Genomic DNA, 16,958 nt, shown 5'->3' on the forward strand with positions numbered 1-16,958 from the left:
CAGCAGCTAAGCAAGTGGGTTCCCAGTGCATTACTAGTTTGCCATTGTCATTGTAACTAGTTTACAATCAATCCTGTTCATGAATACAATTCTAAATGTATTTCTAGCCATTGCAATTCTCTTCAGTTGCAAGTTGTTTGAGTGTAATTATGGTTTGCTAATGTCAGATTAAAAAAATGTGGACACTGACATAATTCATGTTGTTTGATCTGAGTATTTGAAACCCTATGGACATGTTACAATTAAATAGTACTTTTATAATGTGGTGAATTATTCATCTGGTATTTTAAACAATGTGTTTGCCTATTTCGTACAATGCAGTAGCCTGAGAGTCAATCGGTTTGTGCTGTCTAATCCTTTTTGTCTCAAATTGTGAAGCCATAATAGTTTGGACTGACAAATGACATCAACAGCTTTGGCAGGAACATACACAGAGCTGGGAGCTCCAGGCTAATAATACAGTTATTTAAATGGTTAGGCTAATGTGTCAGTTTACTGTCTCAGCAAAACTGTCCCAGGGTTCTCTCCAAAGCCTGTGTAATTTTTGGGACAGCGAAAAGTTTTGTTTTTTCCTTTTGGCTGTATACTCCAAGTTTTGATTTTAAATAAACAATTACTGTAAGGTTAAAGTATGGATTCTCAAGATTTATTTTATGGTTGCATGTGTACTTTTTGGTTTCACCATTTAGAAATCACAAAAGATTTACACACCAAAAGTATTGGGATAATTGGCTTAAGATGTTTCTGGTTAGTCAGGTATGTTCGGTCACATTATTCGCGCAAAAGATTGCCGCAAATGACTGATCTTCTTTGTGTTGTTTTCCATTCGAGTCTGCTAATGGTATCTGTCAACATGAGGATCAAAGAGATGTCAAGGAAGCCATTATTAGGTTGAGGAATTTGAAAAAGTCTATATAAAACCAAATAGCCAAAACCTTCAGCTTTCTGGGGTACATCATTACAAAGAAGGAAAGCACTGGTGAATTCACCAGTGGCATGGCCTGATACTCTAAGGAGGACCCTAAATTGAATGTACAAAGAATGTTCAACATAATAAAGAAAAAAAACAACTGCCTGAAACATCAGGAACACTCTCCAGGAGGTAAGGGTGGATGTGTCAGCCACCGCCATCTGCAAACGACTTTACCAGCAGACCTACAGAGGCCACGCTGTAAGGTCCAAACCACTAGTTAACCTCAATAAGAGTATTGCCAGGTTACAGTTCTCTAATAAGTACCTAAAGGAGCCTGCAGAGTTCTAAGAAAAGGCCTTGTGGACAGATTAGACAAACATAAACATGTACCAGAGTGATGGCAAAAGGAAAGTGTGGAGGAAAAACACGGCGCAGCATAAAATACTCTATGAAGAAGTAGTGATTTCAAGGTTTTCATAACCCTGCTTTCTAGCCTACATGTGGAATAAAATGCAATATGTGGCCTAGTCCTGGACCTCTCTTATTCTTTGTCTTACACTCTGCAGAATTTTGCCATGTTTTTGCCACCCTAGATACATTTTCGTGATCAAAATGAACGAACATTTGTTACGACTGGGCTGTTAGGACTCGCATGGTGCAACCTGGCCAGACGTTAGAGTTAAATATTTCACCCTGACATGCAATTTGTATATTTTGAAATATGATGTATTATTAGGAAGGGTTGCATAATGCAGACCTGGAAAGAATAAGGCTTGCTGGCCGGATCCAGCCCCATGAGTTACTGTCCGTATCGTGACCCACCCATAAAATATGTATTATAAACCCATAACAGTTCGTGCAGGTATTGCATTTATACTAAATAGAAGTCTGCTGACTTACTCACAGTTAAAAAGCATCTCTGACCTCTCAGCTCATTAGACTTCAATTTTGAATTTGCAGCGGTTGCTATGATACGTTGCTATAGGCCTATTAGCTATCATTCGTTCTGCCACACAGGATTGTGGCTCGTTAGGTAGCAATAAAAAAAATATTACCATCAAAGAAATGGAAAGTAGACTGTCAAAAGTATTCCCCCCCCCCCTCTGGACTTTAAAAAAAAAAATTAAAACATGAAATCAGAATAGATTTAATTAACACAAAAAGTCCGTTATTAATGTGAAAAATAAAATCAGAAAAGTGTTCGACATTCATTACAAATATAAAACAGAAAACTATTGAAAACGTCTTTACCCCCTTTGGTATGACACGTCAATTAGTTGCGGGTCCACCTGTGTGCAATAAGGTGTTCCACGAGATTTCAGGTTAAATACACCTGTCTCTGGGTGTTTCCACAGTTGGTTATTACATTTCCTAACAAAAACTTTGTCATGAAGATGAAGGAACATGCTAAGCATCCCTGGAATAAGGTTCTTCAAAAGCACCAATTGGATAGGATATAAGAACATTTCCAAGGCATTCAATATCCTCCAGAGCACAGTAAAGTCCATTATTATGAAGTTGAGAGACCGCAGAAAGATGTTGTACTCTAAATGAGTTCATCTTCCGCTGCTGAGCTGGGAGACGCTGTACATACTGACAAAATGGCAAAGAGCTGCATGTAACTGATGGAAGTTGCTTCAGGTTTGGGCTTAACTCGAATGTGGTTAGGCCTTGTGCAAGAAAATATCTCCCTAGGGAAACTAACAATCAAATAAAATATAAACAGTCACATCAAAATGTTTTTTTAATCATTAAGAATACAAAAATATTATCAAGAAACATTTAAGTTGTGCTAAATTAAATAGCTTAGTTACCTCCAGTTGTTACTATACTACTGGAATTGGAATTGTAACCTATTTGATTAACTTTGAAAAGCTGTCAAGATATTACTTGAACACTGAAAAGTAAATATAGCCTTCCCCAGGCTACTCAACAATATTGCAAAAATAATGTCTAACACATCTGACTCCAGTGCCGGCCCTAGCCTTTTGGGGGCCCTAAGCAAAATGTTATTTTGGGGCCACCGTCTCCCCCAGTGGTCTGGGGCCCCCTAACAGACGGGGGCCCAAAGCTACCACCATTGTCGCTGAAGCCTAGGGCCAGACCGGTCTGATTCGTTTCATGTCTACCCATTCTTCCTCCTGCCTCAGTGTATTTGCCCACAAAACCACGTTAGCAGGGTCGCCATGGACCAGAGCAGGATGTGTACATCCTTGGATTGTATATTCATCAGCAAATCCTCTAAATCTGTGCACGTTGTTGGCTGCGGTGTGATTATTCTCCTTTTGTTTTGTCTCCAGCACAAGAGAGCGCATTCACCAGGCCTTAGTAATGAAAAATAAAATGGGCTTACTTGCTGTTTTAAAGTAGCACGCTAACCACTGTTTGCAGAGTTTGCATTTAACTTCTGCGTCACTCGCTACTTTAATGGAATGCTTCTATAAAGCAGATTCCTCAGACAATTGGTCGGAATGTAGGTCAAATAAGACTAAAATAAAGTGCAGTGACATATGTAGGTAGGTTATATCCTAAGCTACAATTGCACTCAAATTCATGAGCTGTCTGGAAGAATGTAAAGTGAATACATGAAAGGGCATGTATGGCATTAAGATAAGCCTCATTACATGACCAATTCAGGAAAACGCGTTTCAAAAGAATATCATTTTATTTGCATCATTGTTCCTACATAATATAACTAAACGGTTTCACTAGCACATGTATGGGGTTATTGACAAAGCCGTCTACTGTAGCCTGACGGAGGCCACCATGTGAGTGCATGGCGAAGAGCTCCGCTAGTAGTCAACTGAGACCGGTGGGAATCAGACACGGCACTGCCACACACTTGCTGGATAGAAAAATTTTGTCGACAGACAGAAAATAAACGACTGGTCGGCTGAATGGGGTCAGGCCTGCTTTTTATTTTTTTTATTTGACGCACAAAAACATTCACACAAAGTCCAATGTGTTTCTCCTCCTTTTTCCAAATTTGCCTGTTACAAACCCTGCTGTGTTTTCTTGCTTTTAACGTGGTCTGTTTTAATATGATCTTGCGCTGAGAGGAGTCCTGTAGCCTGAAAGTGCACCTTTTACAAGATGATTTAGCATAATAGGAGTGTTTGACTCTAGATACTACTGTAGAAAGGTTTTCTGAACTCATCGATCTCTCTCGTGCCTAAAAGGAGCTTTCAGTCAATGACACAACATAACACGTAGGCATTTCGGAAGGGGAAAAAAAAAAAAGGGGGTTTAGAAAACACCCTTGGGATGTCAAATCAATCCCAGGCTGTTTTAGGTCTGAAATTGATCCAAAAAAAATGCTTAGCTTTTCTGAATGAGAGCTAGATAATAAGATAATAACTTGACGAGGAGTATGTATGGGCTAGGCAGCTATGCGATAATATAAATACGTTAAATTGACATTAATTCGGTTTCTTACGCTACATGGGTGTACCTGTCGACCAGAGCCCCCTTCTAGTGCCTCATTACACACTGTCATCTCTTAACTCCCTGATAAACGATCAAGGGTTGCATCTACTGTTTGCTATTCGATTGGATTCCTCAAAGCGGTTATCCCCAGGGGCATGGCAGACTACACCTATTAAGTATGGCACTTCAAAAAATTACAGCAATCACTGGTAAAACGTTTCAGGTGAAGGACCTCATTACTGAGCACAAAGTTGATTGCATGTTTCTTGCTGAAATCTGGCTGACCACAAATTGTTAATCCGCTCTTCTTGAGGCCTTTTCCACTGATGGCAGGTTTTCCTACTCAAGCAGACAAGGTAAAGTATGGACAGCCTCTGTTTTAAACAATGTTCTCAGCCCTAAAGACATCTTGTTTGGTCACTTAGGTCATGTGGCTGTGGTTCTATTCTCTTATATGTAACCACCAAAGCATTTTGTGTCTTTCATTTTCTGATTTGTCTTAACTATTGTCTATTGTGATGTAAACTACAATGTTTGTTGTTTTGAGTGATTTTAACATTCATGTTGACTTAGAGATACACTCCAATGCAATTCAACCAAATTATCTCCTGAGTTCAGTGGACTTAATCCAGTATGTTACAGTTCCCACCTTTAATCATGGCCTGGTGATCGCCAAGGGGCTTTTCGATTGACATCTTCTCTGTTGTAAGTGTTGCCTGATCTGAACACAACTGTATATTTTCACTTCCTTGTTGCCCATACCTGAGGGTAACACTTAACACATTAGTAACCTGTTATTGCCTTATTGTCAATAGCACAGAGTAACACTGAACATAATTTAAGAAGCGCCATCTGACCTTTGAGTCCGCTACTGATTTTGAGTGATTGAAAAATACTCTGTCTGTTATTCCTCCCTTTTTCTTGCGATGATTTAGTTAACTTAAATAGCAAATGAAAGGCAGCCATTTACTCAGTTGCCCCAGTAAGGTTGAAAAACAGCCCATCCAGATGGAGAGCCCCATGGATTACTTATGGAAGAAAAAACAAAGAGATATTGCAGAAATGGAGTGATACTTGTAAGTCCATTGTGATATTCTAAAAGAGCTACTAAATATCTATTACACGGCAATTAGAAAAGCCAGGCAAGCACATTTTTCTAACTTGTTCTCTAACAATCAGAATAATCCTTTCCCCCACAAACACATGAACTTTCCTCCTTATCTAAATTGGATGAATTTGCATCATATTTCAGAGATGAGATTACTAACACTAGTCTGGGTATCCGTAACTCAAGATCCAATGAGAAGATGTATAATGTGTACCTTTGGCCTCACAAAGACCACATGTCCTCCACTTCCCTGGTGGATACAGACATGCTCAGGAAAGTGGTGTCACAACTTAAGCCTTGTTGCTGCGTTCTCAATCCTGTCCCCAATACCTTCTTTAACCTCCTAAGACCTGAGCTTTGATAATGTATGCATTTGTAATTTCTCTTAGCTATGTGGGATTAGCAGGGCCTTTATAAGTATAATATCTAAGCAATGTCTTTGAACAGGAAGTACTGAACAAGTAAAATATGTTGTTATTCTGTCCCTGTTTACATGCATTTTCCCCTACTGCCACAGTGAAACACCTGAAAAATGTATATTTCATTATTTAGCTTATCATTTGTTATTTTGGGCCAATTACCAACTTTCCCTTTTTAGCAGAATTATAGAGAACGTTTTAAAATTATGTTTTTGATTGAGTTAAACTCTATTTTTTATTTAGTTAAAGTGATAATCAATAGCACTGCAGTGGCATCTACACAGATTCTAGAAAGCTCTCTGTGCATGTACTCTGGGACTTGAGTGCTGCATTTCACACAGTTGACCACAATGTTCTCCTGAACAGCCTTTAAGGGGGTTGGTCTCTCTTCCTGTTCTAAACTGGTCCAGGACCTATTTAACTGGTCACGATTTCTTTGTCACCGTGAACACAATTGAACACATTAGATATTCCACTTGGTGTGCCACAAGTGTAATACATATCTGGATGGGGTAATCCGTTCCTCCAGCTAAATCAGAATTAGACTGAAGTACTTATAATTGGAACCAAAGCAAAGAGTGTAAATCTGGGAATAAAAAAAAAAGAAAACACTTTCAATACACTTTGAAAATAAAACACTAGGGGACATTTTAGAATGTGAACTTAATTACAAGTCACATATTAGGAATGTGACCAAACTTGGGGTAGACCGATATGTTTTTTTCAAGGCCAATACCGATTTTTAGTGATCAAGGAGACCAATTACCAATATTTTGGGTTGATGTATATTTCCGGTAGAAAAAAAAAATATTGTCATAATTTTAAGTACTAGAAAACAGAACAGTTGAAACATTATATTTTGAAGAATAAAGTGCTGGGAGCTCCTAGCAGCATTTCTTGTGAATTAAAATATCATATAGATGAAAATAACTAAATAAGGTACATTTGAGTGTTTACAATCTTTGCCAGGTTTCTTTCCTGTAAAAATTTATGAATAAAGTTAAACCTTTCTGTAACTTTAAAATTTCTGTGGTGTAGCCATCTGCAATCAAATGGGGTTTCAAAAGAGAAAGTTAAGAGCGTCAAAGAACTAAAATCTGCTTAAATTATTAGAGCACAAAAATGCTTCACATTACAGCACTAAAGCTTTGGAAAGGATTTGTGTGCAAGTTGGTTCCAATTCTATAAACTTGATGTACAGGGTAATGATAACAGGGAACAAAACAACATTATTACGCGCGGAGTGTTTCTGCTATTGTGTCATGCATCGAGTATGAGCAGTATAAATGACGTGCAAAAATTAACGTTATGTCGTTAAGTTTTTTGCTAGTCAGCTGACCAAATTAACGGTAAACAAATAAACTTCAAATAACGTTAGCTTATGAATTCAAGACTCAACGTTAGCTACTGGTGTCACACTCACGTTCATGTAGTTTGCTATGTAGCCTTTATAGTGAAGTGAAAATGATAGGCAACTGAATTTCCTCACATCCGACGTGAATTCTTGAACGTTAGCGAAGTTGACGTTACTTCTGCTAAACCTAGCTACCGTCATGTAAAAAGATGACAAACAAATACGGGCGAGTATTCTTTTGTATGTTATGTGTTACCATACTAAAAACGTTAGCTATCTAGTTGCGTTCTCACCGACGTTGTTACACAAAAATGGCAAAAGTTATACTTCAGATGCTATTTGTGGTGGAGGTAAACTTAATAATAAACGTAACTCAGTTTAACACAATGGTAAATGGTGTCTAACGAAATATTCAAACTTGGTGTGATGTTAAAGCATTACAAAATTATATAATGTCAAAAGGCTGTACCAACAGCAAATGTGTAGCTCTTTGGCTTAGTGGTAAAGACAGTCTTTTAAGTGGATAATCTGGGTTTGATTCTCGGGAGGGCAACAACCATCAACACTTTATTGTAGGCCGACTGAACTTGGCTTGCCTGGTTTAAAAATTTTTTTTTTTACTTGTACTTTGTATGTGAAACGCAGTGTGTTGCGTCTCACATGGGCTTTGACATCGAAGTCTACACTCTACTAGACCCTACACTGCATCAAGTCTTACACAGATGTTAAACAATGTGACTTCTGTCATGGTGAATCATTTTCAATGTCATGTGATGTGACCATTAAAAACACAGTATGTTTAGAATAAATGATGTCTTTGCCTTTAGAAATTAAAGTAGGAATTAGAAATTAAAGTAGGAATACCTCATTGACAATTATGCTGAGAAGTACATTTTACTTTCAAAATTGATTCATTAGGGTGCTGAGCGTACATTCACACCAGTTGATCCTCCGGACTGCCTAGTTGGAAATGCAGTGTGAAAATATGCCTACAAGCAATGCCTGCTGCAGTCTTCGGCTCCCCCAAATCCATTAGGTGTTGTTGCAGTGAGACAAGACTGTAGATACAATTTGAAGTATTGGTAAAGGAGAAAGAAACAAGTAAAAAAAAAAAAGGTCTGTAACAGACTTATACGTTTTAGTTCTTTTAGGGTTTTAGGTGGATTTAGAGTACACATTATTATTTTGATTGATTTAGGTAGCAAAGAATAGTCTGTGGTTCTCACACCTCCTGGCGACCCAGAGCTTGTTCAGGGCTATAATTAAGTTGTGATACGGCTGGGAGTCAACTACCTACAGTGAGCCTAATTGGATGGTAAAACTGCTGATCACTGCCCCTACTGGCCATTACGGCATGCATATTCCGTACTGTCGAAGACCTGGACAAATGTTGAATAATGCTGTCTTTCTTGGTTTGATTTTGCTGCTGAAAATTGGCAGGGATTTGAGTGGATTTGTCCATCTGTGTTGTTTATCTTCAGTTATCAAGGAAACTCTGATGAAGTAGGCTGCTATGTGGCTTCCCGTCCCTTATCAAGAGGAAACTGCTACTTTGAGGTGAGTCCTTACACCTGTTTAGTCTTCACTCGTGACTGATGTTCTTAGATGACAAAAAGCCATATTTTATGTGTGCAAGCCTCTCATGCTTAAATGTTTTTTTTTTGTTGCATTGAATAAAATTCAAATGTTTTCTCTATCCGTGCGCCCATTTGTGCATGCAATGATTTGTCCGATGACAGCGGCCGACAAGATCTTTCTCACACTGGAAGGGAATTTTAGTATACGCATTTATGGTACACAGTAAATATTTTGGTTCTCCCTATCATTCATTGAAATTTTGAGGATTACACACACACACATACACACACACACACTATGAGAGGGTTTCTCTCTACATACCGTCATTCTTGGTCGTGCCCAAGATTGCTTTTCCATCCATCCTCAGTAATCTTATCCTCCTGGAATCTTATTGCCGACAATTTTCTAAAATTCCCATTAAATTCCCTCTGAGAGTCCCCTGCTGTCAATGTTAATCAGTGTGAAACCACTACCTCAAAAATGTGTGTGTGTGTGTGTGTGGTAGGGGAGGTTGGGGGAGGGCTGGTTGTGGGTAGGTGGCGGGCATCGCCTGCTGAAGACCTCTGCTGCCTGAGATTGATTGAAGATGCGGTCGTTGTTATTCTACCGAGTCAAATAGTATTTCTCCGTATTTAGTCAGCTGACACGCTCGTATCTAGGCTTGAGCTATCTAGGCGTCTTTCTGTGATAAAACCCAGTTTGCAGGAAACGTGTACCAGTGATTTAGTGCAGGAAAGCCTGCCGCTAGCATTCAGTCATATATTTGGAATGGGATGAGGGTTGCATTGTGGTAATTTATGAGACTACACTGGAGGGTGCCTGGCTGAACGTGGAAGTGAAAGTTAGGCTGGCAGGAGGTATTGTGGCATGTGTTCTTCCAATGGCAGGTTGGGCAGGTTTGATGGACTTCCTCTACTGCGATTTAGAGGTGGAAACTAAATATTATCCAGCTTACATTATCCTGCCTGGCCCTGGACTGTACACACAAACTCTATCATGCTCTTCAGGAATGGGTAGACACTGGTTTCTTTTCATTTCGCTTCAATGGAAAGGAGCAACACAGCAGCTCAAAACTTGTGGTAGCACTTAACATGAGGTATATTTTAAGGATAAAAAATGTATAAGTAATTGATAGTTATAAACACGCTTGTTTTACTATAATAGGCCTATAGCCCCTTTGCAAGTCTATGGTACTCCTGCAGCTATTAGCAACTTATTTTGAACTATGAATAAAGAGTTTTTGTCAGTAGTGTCAGTGCAGACATTTTATTTTATGTGATGTTCTTTACACTCCTTACCTGTAGGTTATATGGGATGTATACTTGTGTGACCTTCTTTTCTCCAAGCCAGATCTTTCTTCATCGAAGAAACGGGTAGCAAAATAATGCTCAAATATGATGCACTGTTGCAATCTGATGGCTATGTGCAGGTTAGATTCAGTGAGCCTGACATTTGCAGTTAGACTTTGAGAGTGATTATTAAAGAACTCCATGTCTACATTTTATGTGATGTGGTTCTCAATTCTCAGCTGGCGTGACGCACGTCCTGTGAAATTCCCTCAGATCTACAACGTTTTGGGGCTTTCTTTCCCATAAAGTTCATGTGCCTCTCAGAGAATGCGTCACTATTGTCCTCATGTTTCCTCATTCCTCATTGTCAGACACTGCCCTTCTACTCCCAAATCAAGGACTATCTATCAACTGTGAAACCAGCAGAAGTACATCTGTGATCTGTGGCATTCCACTTATTACAACAGATTTCCTTTTATTGTACTCCAATCCACTCCAACTTTATACGAATTGAAATTTTATTGGCTTACCGATTGGTGACTCTTTCCTTCGGACATTTATTACCTCTTAAAGCAAATTTCCAGAGGTTTGAAAAATTACCTCGTTATTTTTTTCAAACCTCCTGTTTTTGACCCACGCGCGTTAATGTGTCGCTCATGCATGTACAATAAACCATCTTTTCGTAATTTCGTGGCAGAAAAAGCCAGAGGAATCCTTACATTCTAAGCTGCCATCATTAAGTACACAAGATTTACACACTTGTTTGTGAAAGCGCACTATAAACCCAAGTGGGATGAGTGGCTGTTTGAGCGTTGGCGACCATTAGACCTCTGGTCGTCGCAGTACTGGTAGTGTCTGTTGCAATGCGTTTCCCTGCAAACCCGTTGACGTTTTGTACTGAAGATGGCATTTTAGCCAAATAAACAAGAGTGGGAACAAGTATTTGATACACTGCCGATTTTTCAGGTTTTCCTACTTACAAAGCATGTAGAGGTCTGTCATTTTTTATCATAGGTACACTTCAACCGTGAGAGACGGAATCTAAAACAAAAATCCCGAAAATCACATTGTATGATTTTTAAATAATGAATTTGCATTTTATTGCATGAGTATTTGATCACCTACCAACCAGTAAGAATTCCGGCTCTCACAGACCTGTTAGTTTTTCTTTAAGAAGCCCTTCTGTTCTCCACTCATTACCTGTATTAACTGCACCTGTTTGAACTCGTTACCTGTATAAAAGACACCTGTCCACACACTCAATCAAACAGACCTCAACCTCTCCACAATGGCCAAGACTAGAGAGCTGTGTAAGGACATCAGGGATAAAATTGTAGACCTGCACAAGGCTGGGATGGGCTACAGGACAATAGGCAAGCAGCTTGGTGAGAAGGCAACAACTTTTGGCGCAATTATTAGAAAATGGAAGAAGTTCAAGATGACGGTCAATCTCCCTCGGTCTGGGGCTCTATGCTAGATCTTACCTGATGGGGCATCAATGATCATGAGGAAGATGAGGGATCAGCCCAGAACTACACAGCAGGACCTGGTCAATGACCTGAAAAGAGCTGGGACCACATGCTCAAAGAAAACCATTAGTAACACACTATGCCGTCATGGATTAAAATCCTGCAGTGCGTGCAAGGTCCCCCTGCTCAAGCCAGTGCATGTCCAGGCCCGTCTGAAATTTGTCAATGACCATCTGGATGATCCAGAGGAGGAATTGAAGAAGGTCATGTGGTCTGATGAAACAAAAATAGAGCTTTTTGGTCTAAACTCCTCTTGCCCTGTTTGGAGGAAGAAGGATGAGTACAACCCCAAGAACACCATCCCAACCGTGAAGCATGGAGGTGGAAACATCATTCTTTGGGGATGCTTTTCTGCAACAACCTCCTTCCCTCAGTAAGAGCATTGAAGATGGTCGTGGCTGAGTCTTCCTGCATGACAACAACCCGAAACACACAGCCAGGGCAACTAAGGAGTGACTCCGTAAGAAGCATCTCAAGGTCCTGGAGTGGCCTAACCATTCTCCAGACCTGAACCCAATAGAAAATCTTTGGAGGGAGCTGAAAGTCTGTATTGCCCAGCAACAGCCCCAGAACCTGAAGGATCTAGAGAAGGTCTGTATGGAGGAGTGGGCCAAAATCCCTGCTGCAGTGTGTGCAAACCTGGTCAAGAACTACAGGAAAACGTATGATCTCTGTAATTGCAAAAAAAGGTTTCTGTACCAAATATTAAGTTCTGCTTTTATCATGTATCAAATACATATGTCATGCAATAAAACGCAAATTAATTACTTAAAAATCATACAATGTGATTTTCTGGATTTTTCTTTTTTGATTCTGTCACTCACAGTTCTTCTACATGCTTTGTAAGTGGGAAACACTGCCTATTTTGCAGGTTATCACATACTTATTCTCCCCACTGTATATACCCTGGCAAAAATTGTGAAATTCTGGCATTGATTTTGAACATATGACGGATCATGCAAAACACTTATTTAAGGATAGTGTTCATATGAAGCCATTTATTATCACATTGTTGTTTGGTTCCTTTTTAAATCATAATGTCAACAGAAATCACCCAAATGGCCCTTATCAATAGTTTACATACCCTTGAATGTTTGGCCTTGTTACAGACACAAGGTGACACACACAGGTGAAAATGGCAATTAAAGGTGAATTTCCCACACCTGTGGCTTTTTAAATTGTAATTAGTGTCTGGGTATAAATTAGTCAATGAGTTTGTTAGCTCTCAGGTGGATGCACTGAGCAGGCTAGATATTGAGCCATGGGGAGCTGAAAAGAACTGTCAAAAGACTTGTGTAACAAGGTAATGATATCTTTATAAAGATGGAAAAGGATATACAAAGATATCAACATGGTTCAGATGCCAGAGAGAAGCCTTTATCGGCCAATGCCACAAAAAGCCCGGTTTCAATATGCCCAACAACACCCTGACAAGCGTCACAGCTTTTGGCACACTGTAATTTGGAGTGACAAGACAAAAAATAGAGCTTTATGTTCACAACTATAAGCACTATGTTTGGAGAGGGGTCAACAAGGCCTATTGTGAACAGAATAACATCCCCACTGTGAAGCATGGTGGTGGCTCACTGTTGTTCTGGGGGTGTGTGAGCTCTAAAGGCACAGGGAATCTTGTGAGAATGTATGGCAAGAGGAATGCAGCATGTTATCAGAAAATAATGGCAGGCAATTTGCATTCTTCTGCACGAAAGCTGTGAATGGGATGCTCTTTGCAGCACGACAATGACCCAAAGCACAAGGCCAAGTTGACCCAGAAAAAAGTGAAGGTTCTGGAGTGGCCATCACAGACTCCTGACCTTAATATCATCAAGCCACTCTGGGGAGATCTCATATGTGCGTTTCATGCAACACGACCGAAGACTTTGCATGACCTAAAGGCATTTTGCCAAGATGAATGGGCAGCTATACCACCTGCAAGAATTCTGGGCCTCGTGGACAACTATTACAAAAAGATAGACAAACTTTTGAGCCCCACTGTATGTCCTTTTATGGACTTCTTAAAAGCTTTTGATTCCATCTTGCATTAAGGTATGTTCTTAAAGTGTGAAAAAAGGTGCACATGTCAAGATGAGGTATATCCTCCTCTAAGTGGTAGAGTTACTCTGAAACACAAATTCCAAATTCTCTTAAATTAAGTTAAATGGGGGTTATAAACCCCTTTATAATAACTATTGAAAGGGATTTCAGAGCCATTTCCAAGCAATTCAAAATGTATCATTCCACAGTTTGACAGAATATCTACAAATGAAGAAAAGTCCAGACTAGGGTTTAACAGGAGGAATGGAATACCAAGGTTTACTGGGATTTTCTCCCTTACCTCACTCCATTTTGCCAATACAGAGAAACATTTAAATTATAATAAATTATTTATATGAACAGCGTGAAGTAAAATGGAACTGTTGAATATGCAAATGCTATGTGTAAATATGCCTTCCCAATATCCATCTCTGCTCAATCTGCGGGATCGTTGATGAATGCTCAATGCTGTGAGCCGTTTTGAGGGCTACTTATAGTTCGGATATATTTGGACACTGACACAACTTTCATAATTTTGGCTCTGTACACCACCACAAAGGATTTGAAATGAAACTACTGCGATGCAGTTGAAGTGCAGACTTTCAGCTTTAATTCAAGGGGTTGAACAAAAATATTGTATGAAACATTTAGGAATTGCAACCATTTTTATGCACAGTCCCCTTATTTCAGGCACTCAATCATACACGGTCACCTTATTTCAGGGGACACAATCATAAATAAAATTTTCATTTTTAATACTTTTTTGAGAATCCTTTGCAGGCAATGACTTCTTGAAGTCTTTTACAGATGATGTGGTATGCTTCGGATCATGCGCTGTTCCAAGCCTTCTCCATACTTTTTTCCCCAATCATTCTGGTACAGGTTGATCTTAGTTTCATCTATCCAAAGAATGCTGCTCCAGAACTGAGCTGGCTTTTTTAGATGTTATTTTGGCAAAGTCTAATCTGGCCTTTCTATTCTTGAGGCTTATGGATGGTTTGTATCTTGTGGTGAACCCTCTGTATATGCTCCCGTGAAGTCTTCTCCTTATGGTAGACTTGGATAATGATATGCCTGCCTCCTGGAGAGTGTTCTTCCCTTGTCTGGATGTTGTGAAGGGGTTTTTCTTTACTATGGAACGGATCCTATGTTCACCACTTCTGTCTTCTGTGCATGTCCAGGCCTTTTCTGTTGCACAGTTATTTTTTTCTCTCAGAATGTACCAAACTGTTGATTTGGCCACTCCTAATGTTCCTGCTATCTCTTTGATGCACTCTTTTTTTTTTTTTTGCAGCCTAAGGATAGTCTGTTTCACTTGCATTCAGAGCTCCTTTAACCGCATGTTGTGAGTTCACAGCAACAGCTTCCAAATGCGAGTGCCACACCTGGAATCAACTCCAAAACTTTTACCTGCTTAATTGATGAAGAAATAATCAAGGAATAGCCCACACCTGTCCATGAAACAGCTTTTGAGTCAGTTGACAAGTTACTTGTGGTGCCTTGAAAAAGAAGGGGCTGCGTATTAAAAAGCCTAAACACTTCCTCCAATTTGGATGTGAATATCTTTGAATTAAAGCTGAGAGACTAAAGACTTAAATCACATGTTAATTAATTACCTGTAACTTTAATGTATTTTTGTAAGCAGCCAAAATAACAAAACGTGTCAGTGTCCAGTTATTTCCGGACCTAACTGTATGTCAAGTTGCCATGAATTCAAAGTACACACATTATTTGTACTGAAACGACACAAATAGAAAATGTACTAATGTGGTAACGAAGTTGAATCCAACTTTTGAATTACTGGTATACCTAGTAAATATCAGTAGTTGTTGTGTCAAAGCTTTACCAAAATGAATGCTGCAGAAGCTTAATACATAACTTTAAATGTACCACCTGCTCCACGTATTGGTTTTTCTGTCATTCAGCAGACCTCTCTCAAGAAAGTGAGGCACGTCCAGAGGTTCTTGGTGGCATTATGTTTTTGGAGCTGCTTTTCTGCTCCAGCCAACTTGCCGTAATTCAGTCACCCACAAATTCCTTTTTACACCAGGGAATTCTTGAGGAGAACGTGAGGCCATCTGTCAAAAAGCTGAAGCTGAACTCAACATGGGCTTTTCAACGGGACACTTTCAAATGTCTCAAAAATAAGAAAAATTGGGTTATGGAATGACAGAGTCAAAGTCCAGATCTGAATCCTTTCGAAATGCTGTGGAGGGGACTTGAAGGGCCGTGCTTGCAAGAAAGACCTCAGATATGATGCAGTTAAAGCAGTACTGTAAAGAACAGTTTGCAAAAACACCCCACAGTCCATGCAAGACACTGATTGACAGTTACAAGATACAGCTACATTTCTTTATTTCAGCCAGAGGGGAAAACAAAGGCTATTGAATGTAGGGGTCTAAAAAGTATAATCTTTGAGTGTCATTTGTTAAATAAGGTTTATGTGAAGTTTACATAACCATTTTGTCCAAATATGTAAAAAAAAGAAAAGGAAACAAAAAGACCTTTCCAGTGGTGTACTTTTTCTCATGAGTTATGTTGTTTGATGAAGTTGGAGAACCCATTGCAAGAGTCTTTACATATCTTTGACAGTCCTTGGTCAAATATGGAGTCTTCACTTCATGTCATGTGATTTTCAGTTGGGTTTAGGTCAGACTGGGATGACCACTGCAATAGCTTGTTTTTGTGGTCAGTGATCCCTTTCCTGTGGATCTGGAGAATGTAATGGAAGATCCAACGACAATCCAGTATTAGCACCCTGACAGAGGCTGACAGACATTTGACAAAAATCTCCTGGTACAATACTTGTCGTCAGGACAATTAAAGTGTCGTTAGCACTGGCAAAATATGATGTTCTTAAAATGAGTACATTTAAGCAATAAGCCATGGGGTTTGATATGGCCAATTCACCATGGCTGAAAGCTATTCTTCAGCAAGATGCAGAGTATATTAAACAAGCCCACGCAATGCATTATTGTTATTATAAACCAGTTACACAAAAGTTAAATTGTGATGTCATACCCTTGATATACATTTTCATGTACCATCAGACAGCCAGCATTCAAGATTAGATTTACCTGGTTTCTAATAAACCATCAACAAAATGCCTCTCATCTGCAACAGCTCCCTTGTGTAGCTTAGGTGCTAATGTCATCGTTGTTGTTCTACAGAATGAATGAGTCATCTGTTCCACATCCTGCCTTGCCGTCCTCAAGCAGCATCTTTTAGGCATCACATAACACATTAACACAAGACATTAACATTAAGACATTAAGACAGTGGAAGGCTGTTCTATTCACACAACACCC

General features: G+C 39.4%; 1 protein-coding gene across 3 annotated transcripts in view; it reads left to right on the plus strand.

Annotated features, from left to right (window-relative positions):
• Positions 1–16,958, plus strand: part of spryd3 (SPRY domain containing 3) — a 58,317-nt gene that overhangs the window by 1,111 nt on the left and 40,248 nt on the right. For 2 of the 3 annotated variants that reach the window (XM_020051765.2, XM_020051766.2), the window contains exon 3: positions 8,702–8,777. In XM_020051765.2, coding sequence (XP_019907324.2) covers positions 8,702–8,777 — 76 coding nt within the window. Of the gene's footprint in view, positions 1–7,192; positions 7,216–8,701; positions 8,778–16,958 lie in introns of those variants that run through there. The other variant, XM_020051767.2, reaches the window with a different exon arrangement.

Source organism: Esox lucius, chromosome 12, assembly GCF_011004845.1.
Source record: "Esox lucius isolate fEsoLuc1 chromosome 12, fEsoLuc1.pri, whole genome shotgun sequence".
Classification (NCBI taxonomy): domain Eukaryota; kingdom Metazoa; phylum Chordata; class Actinopteri; order Esociformes; family Esocidae; genus Esox; species Esox lucius.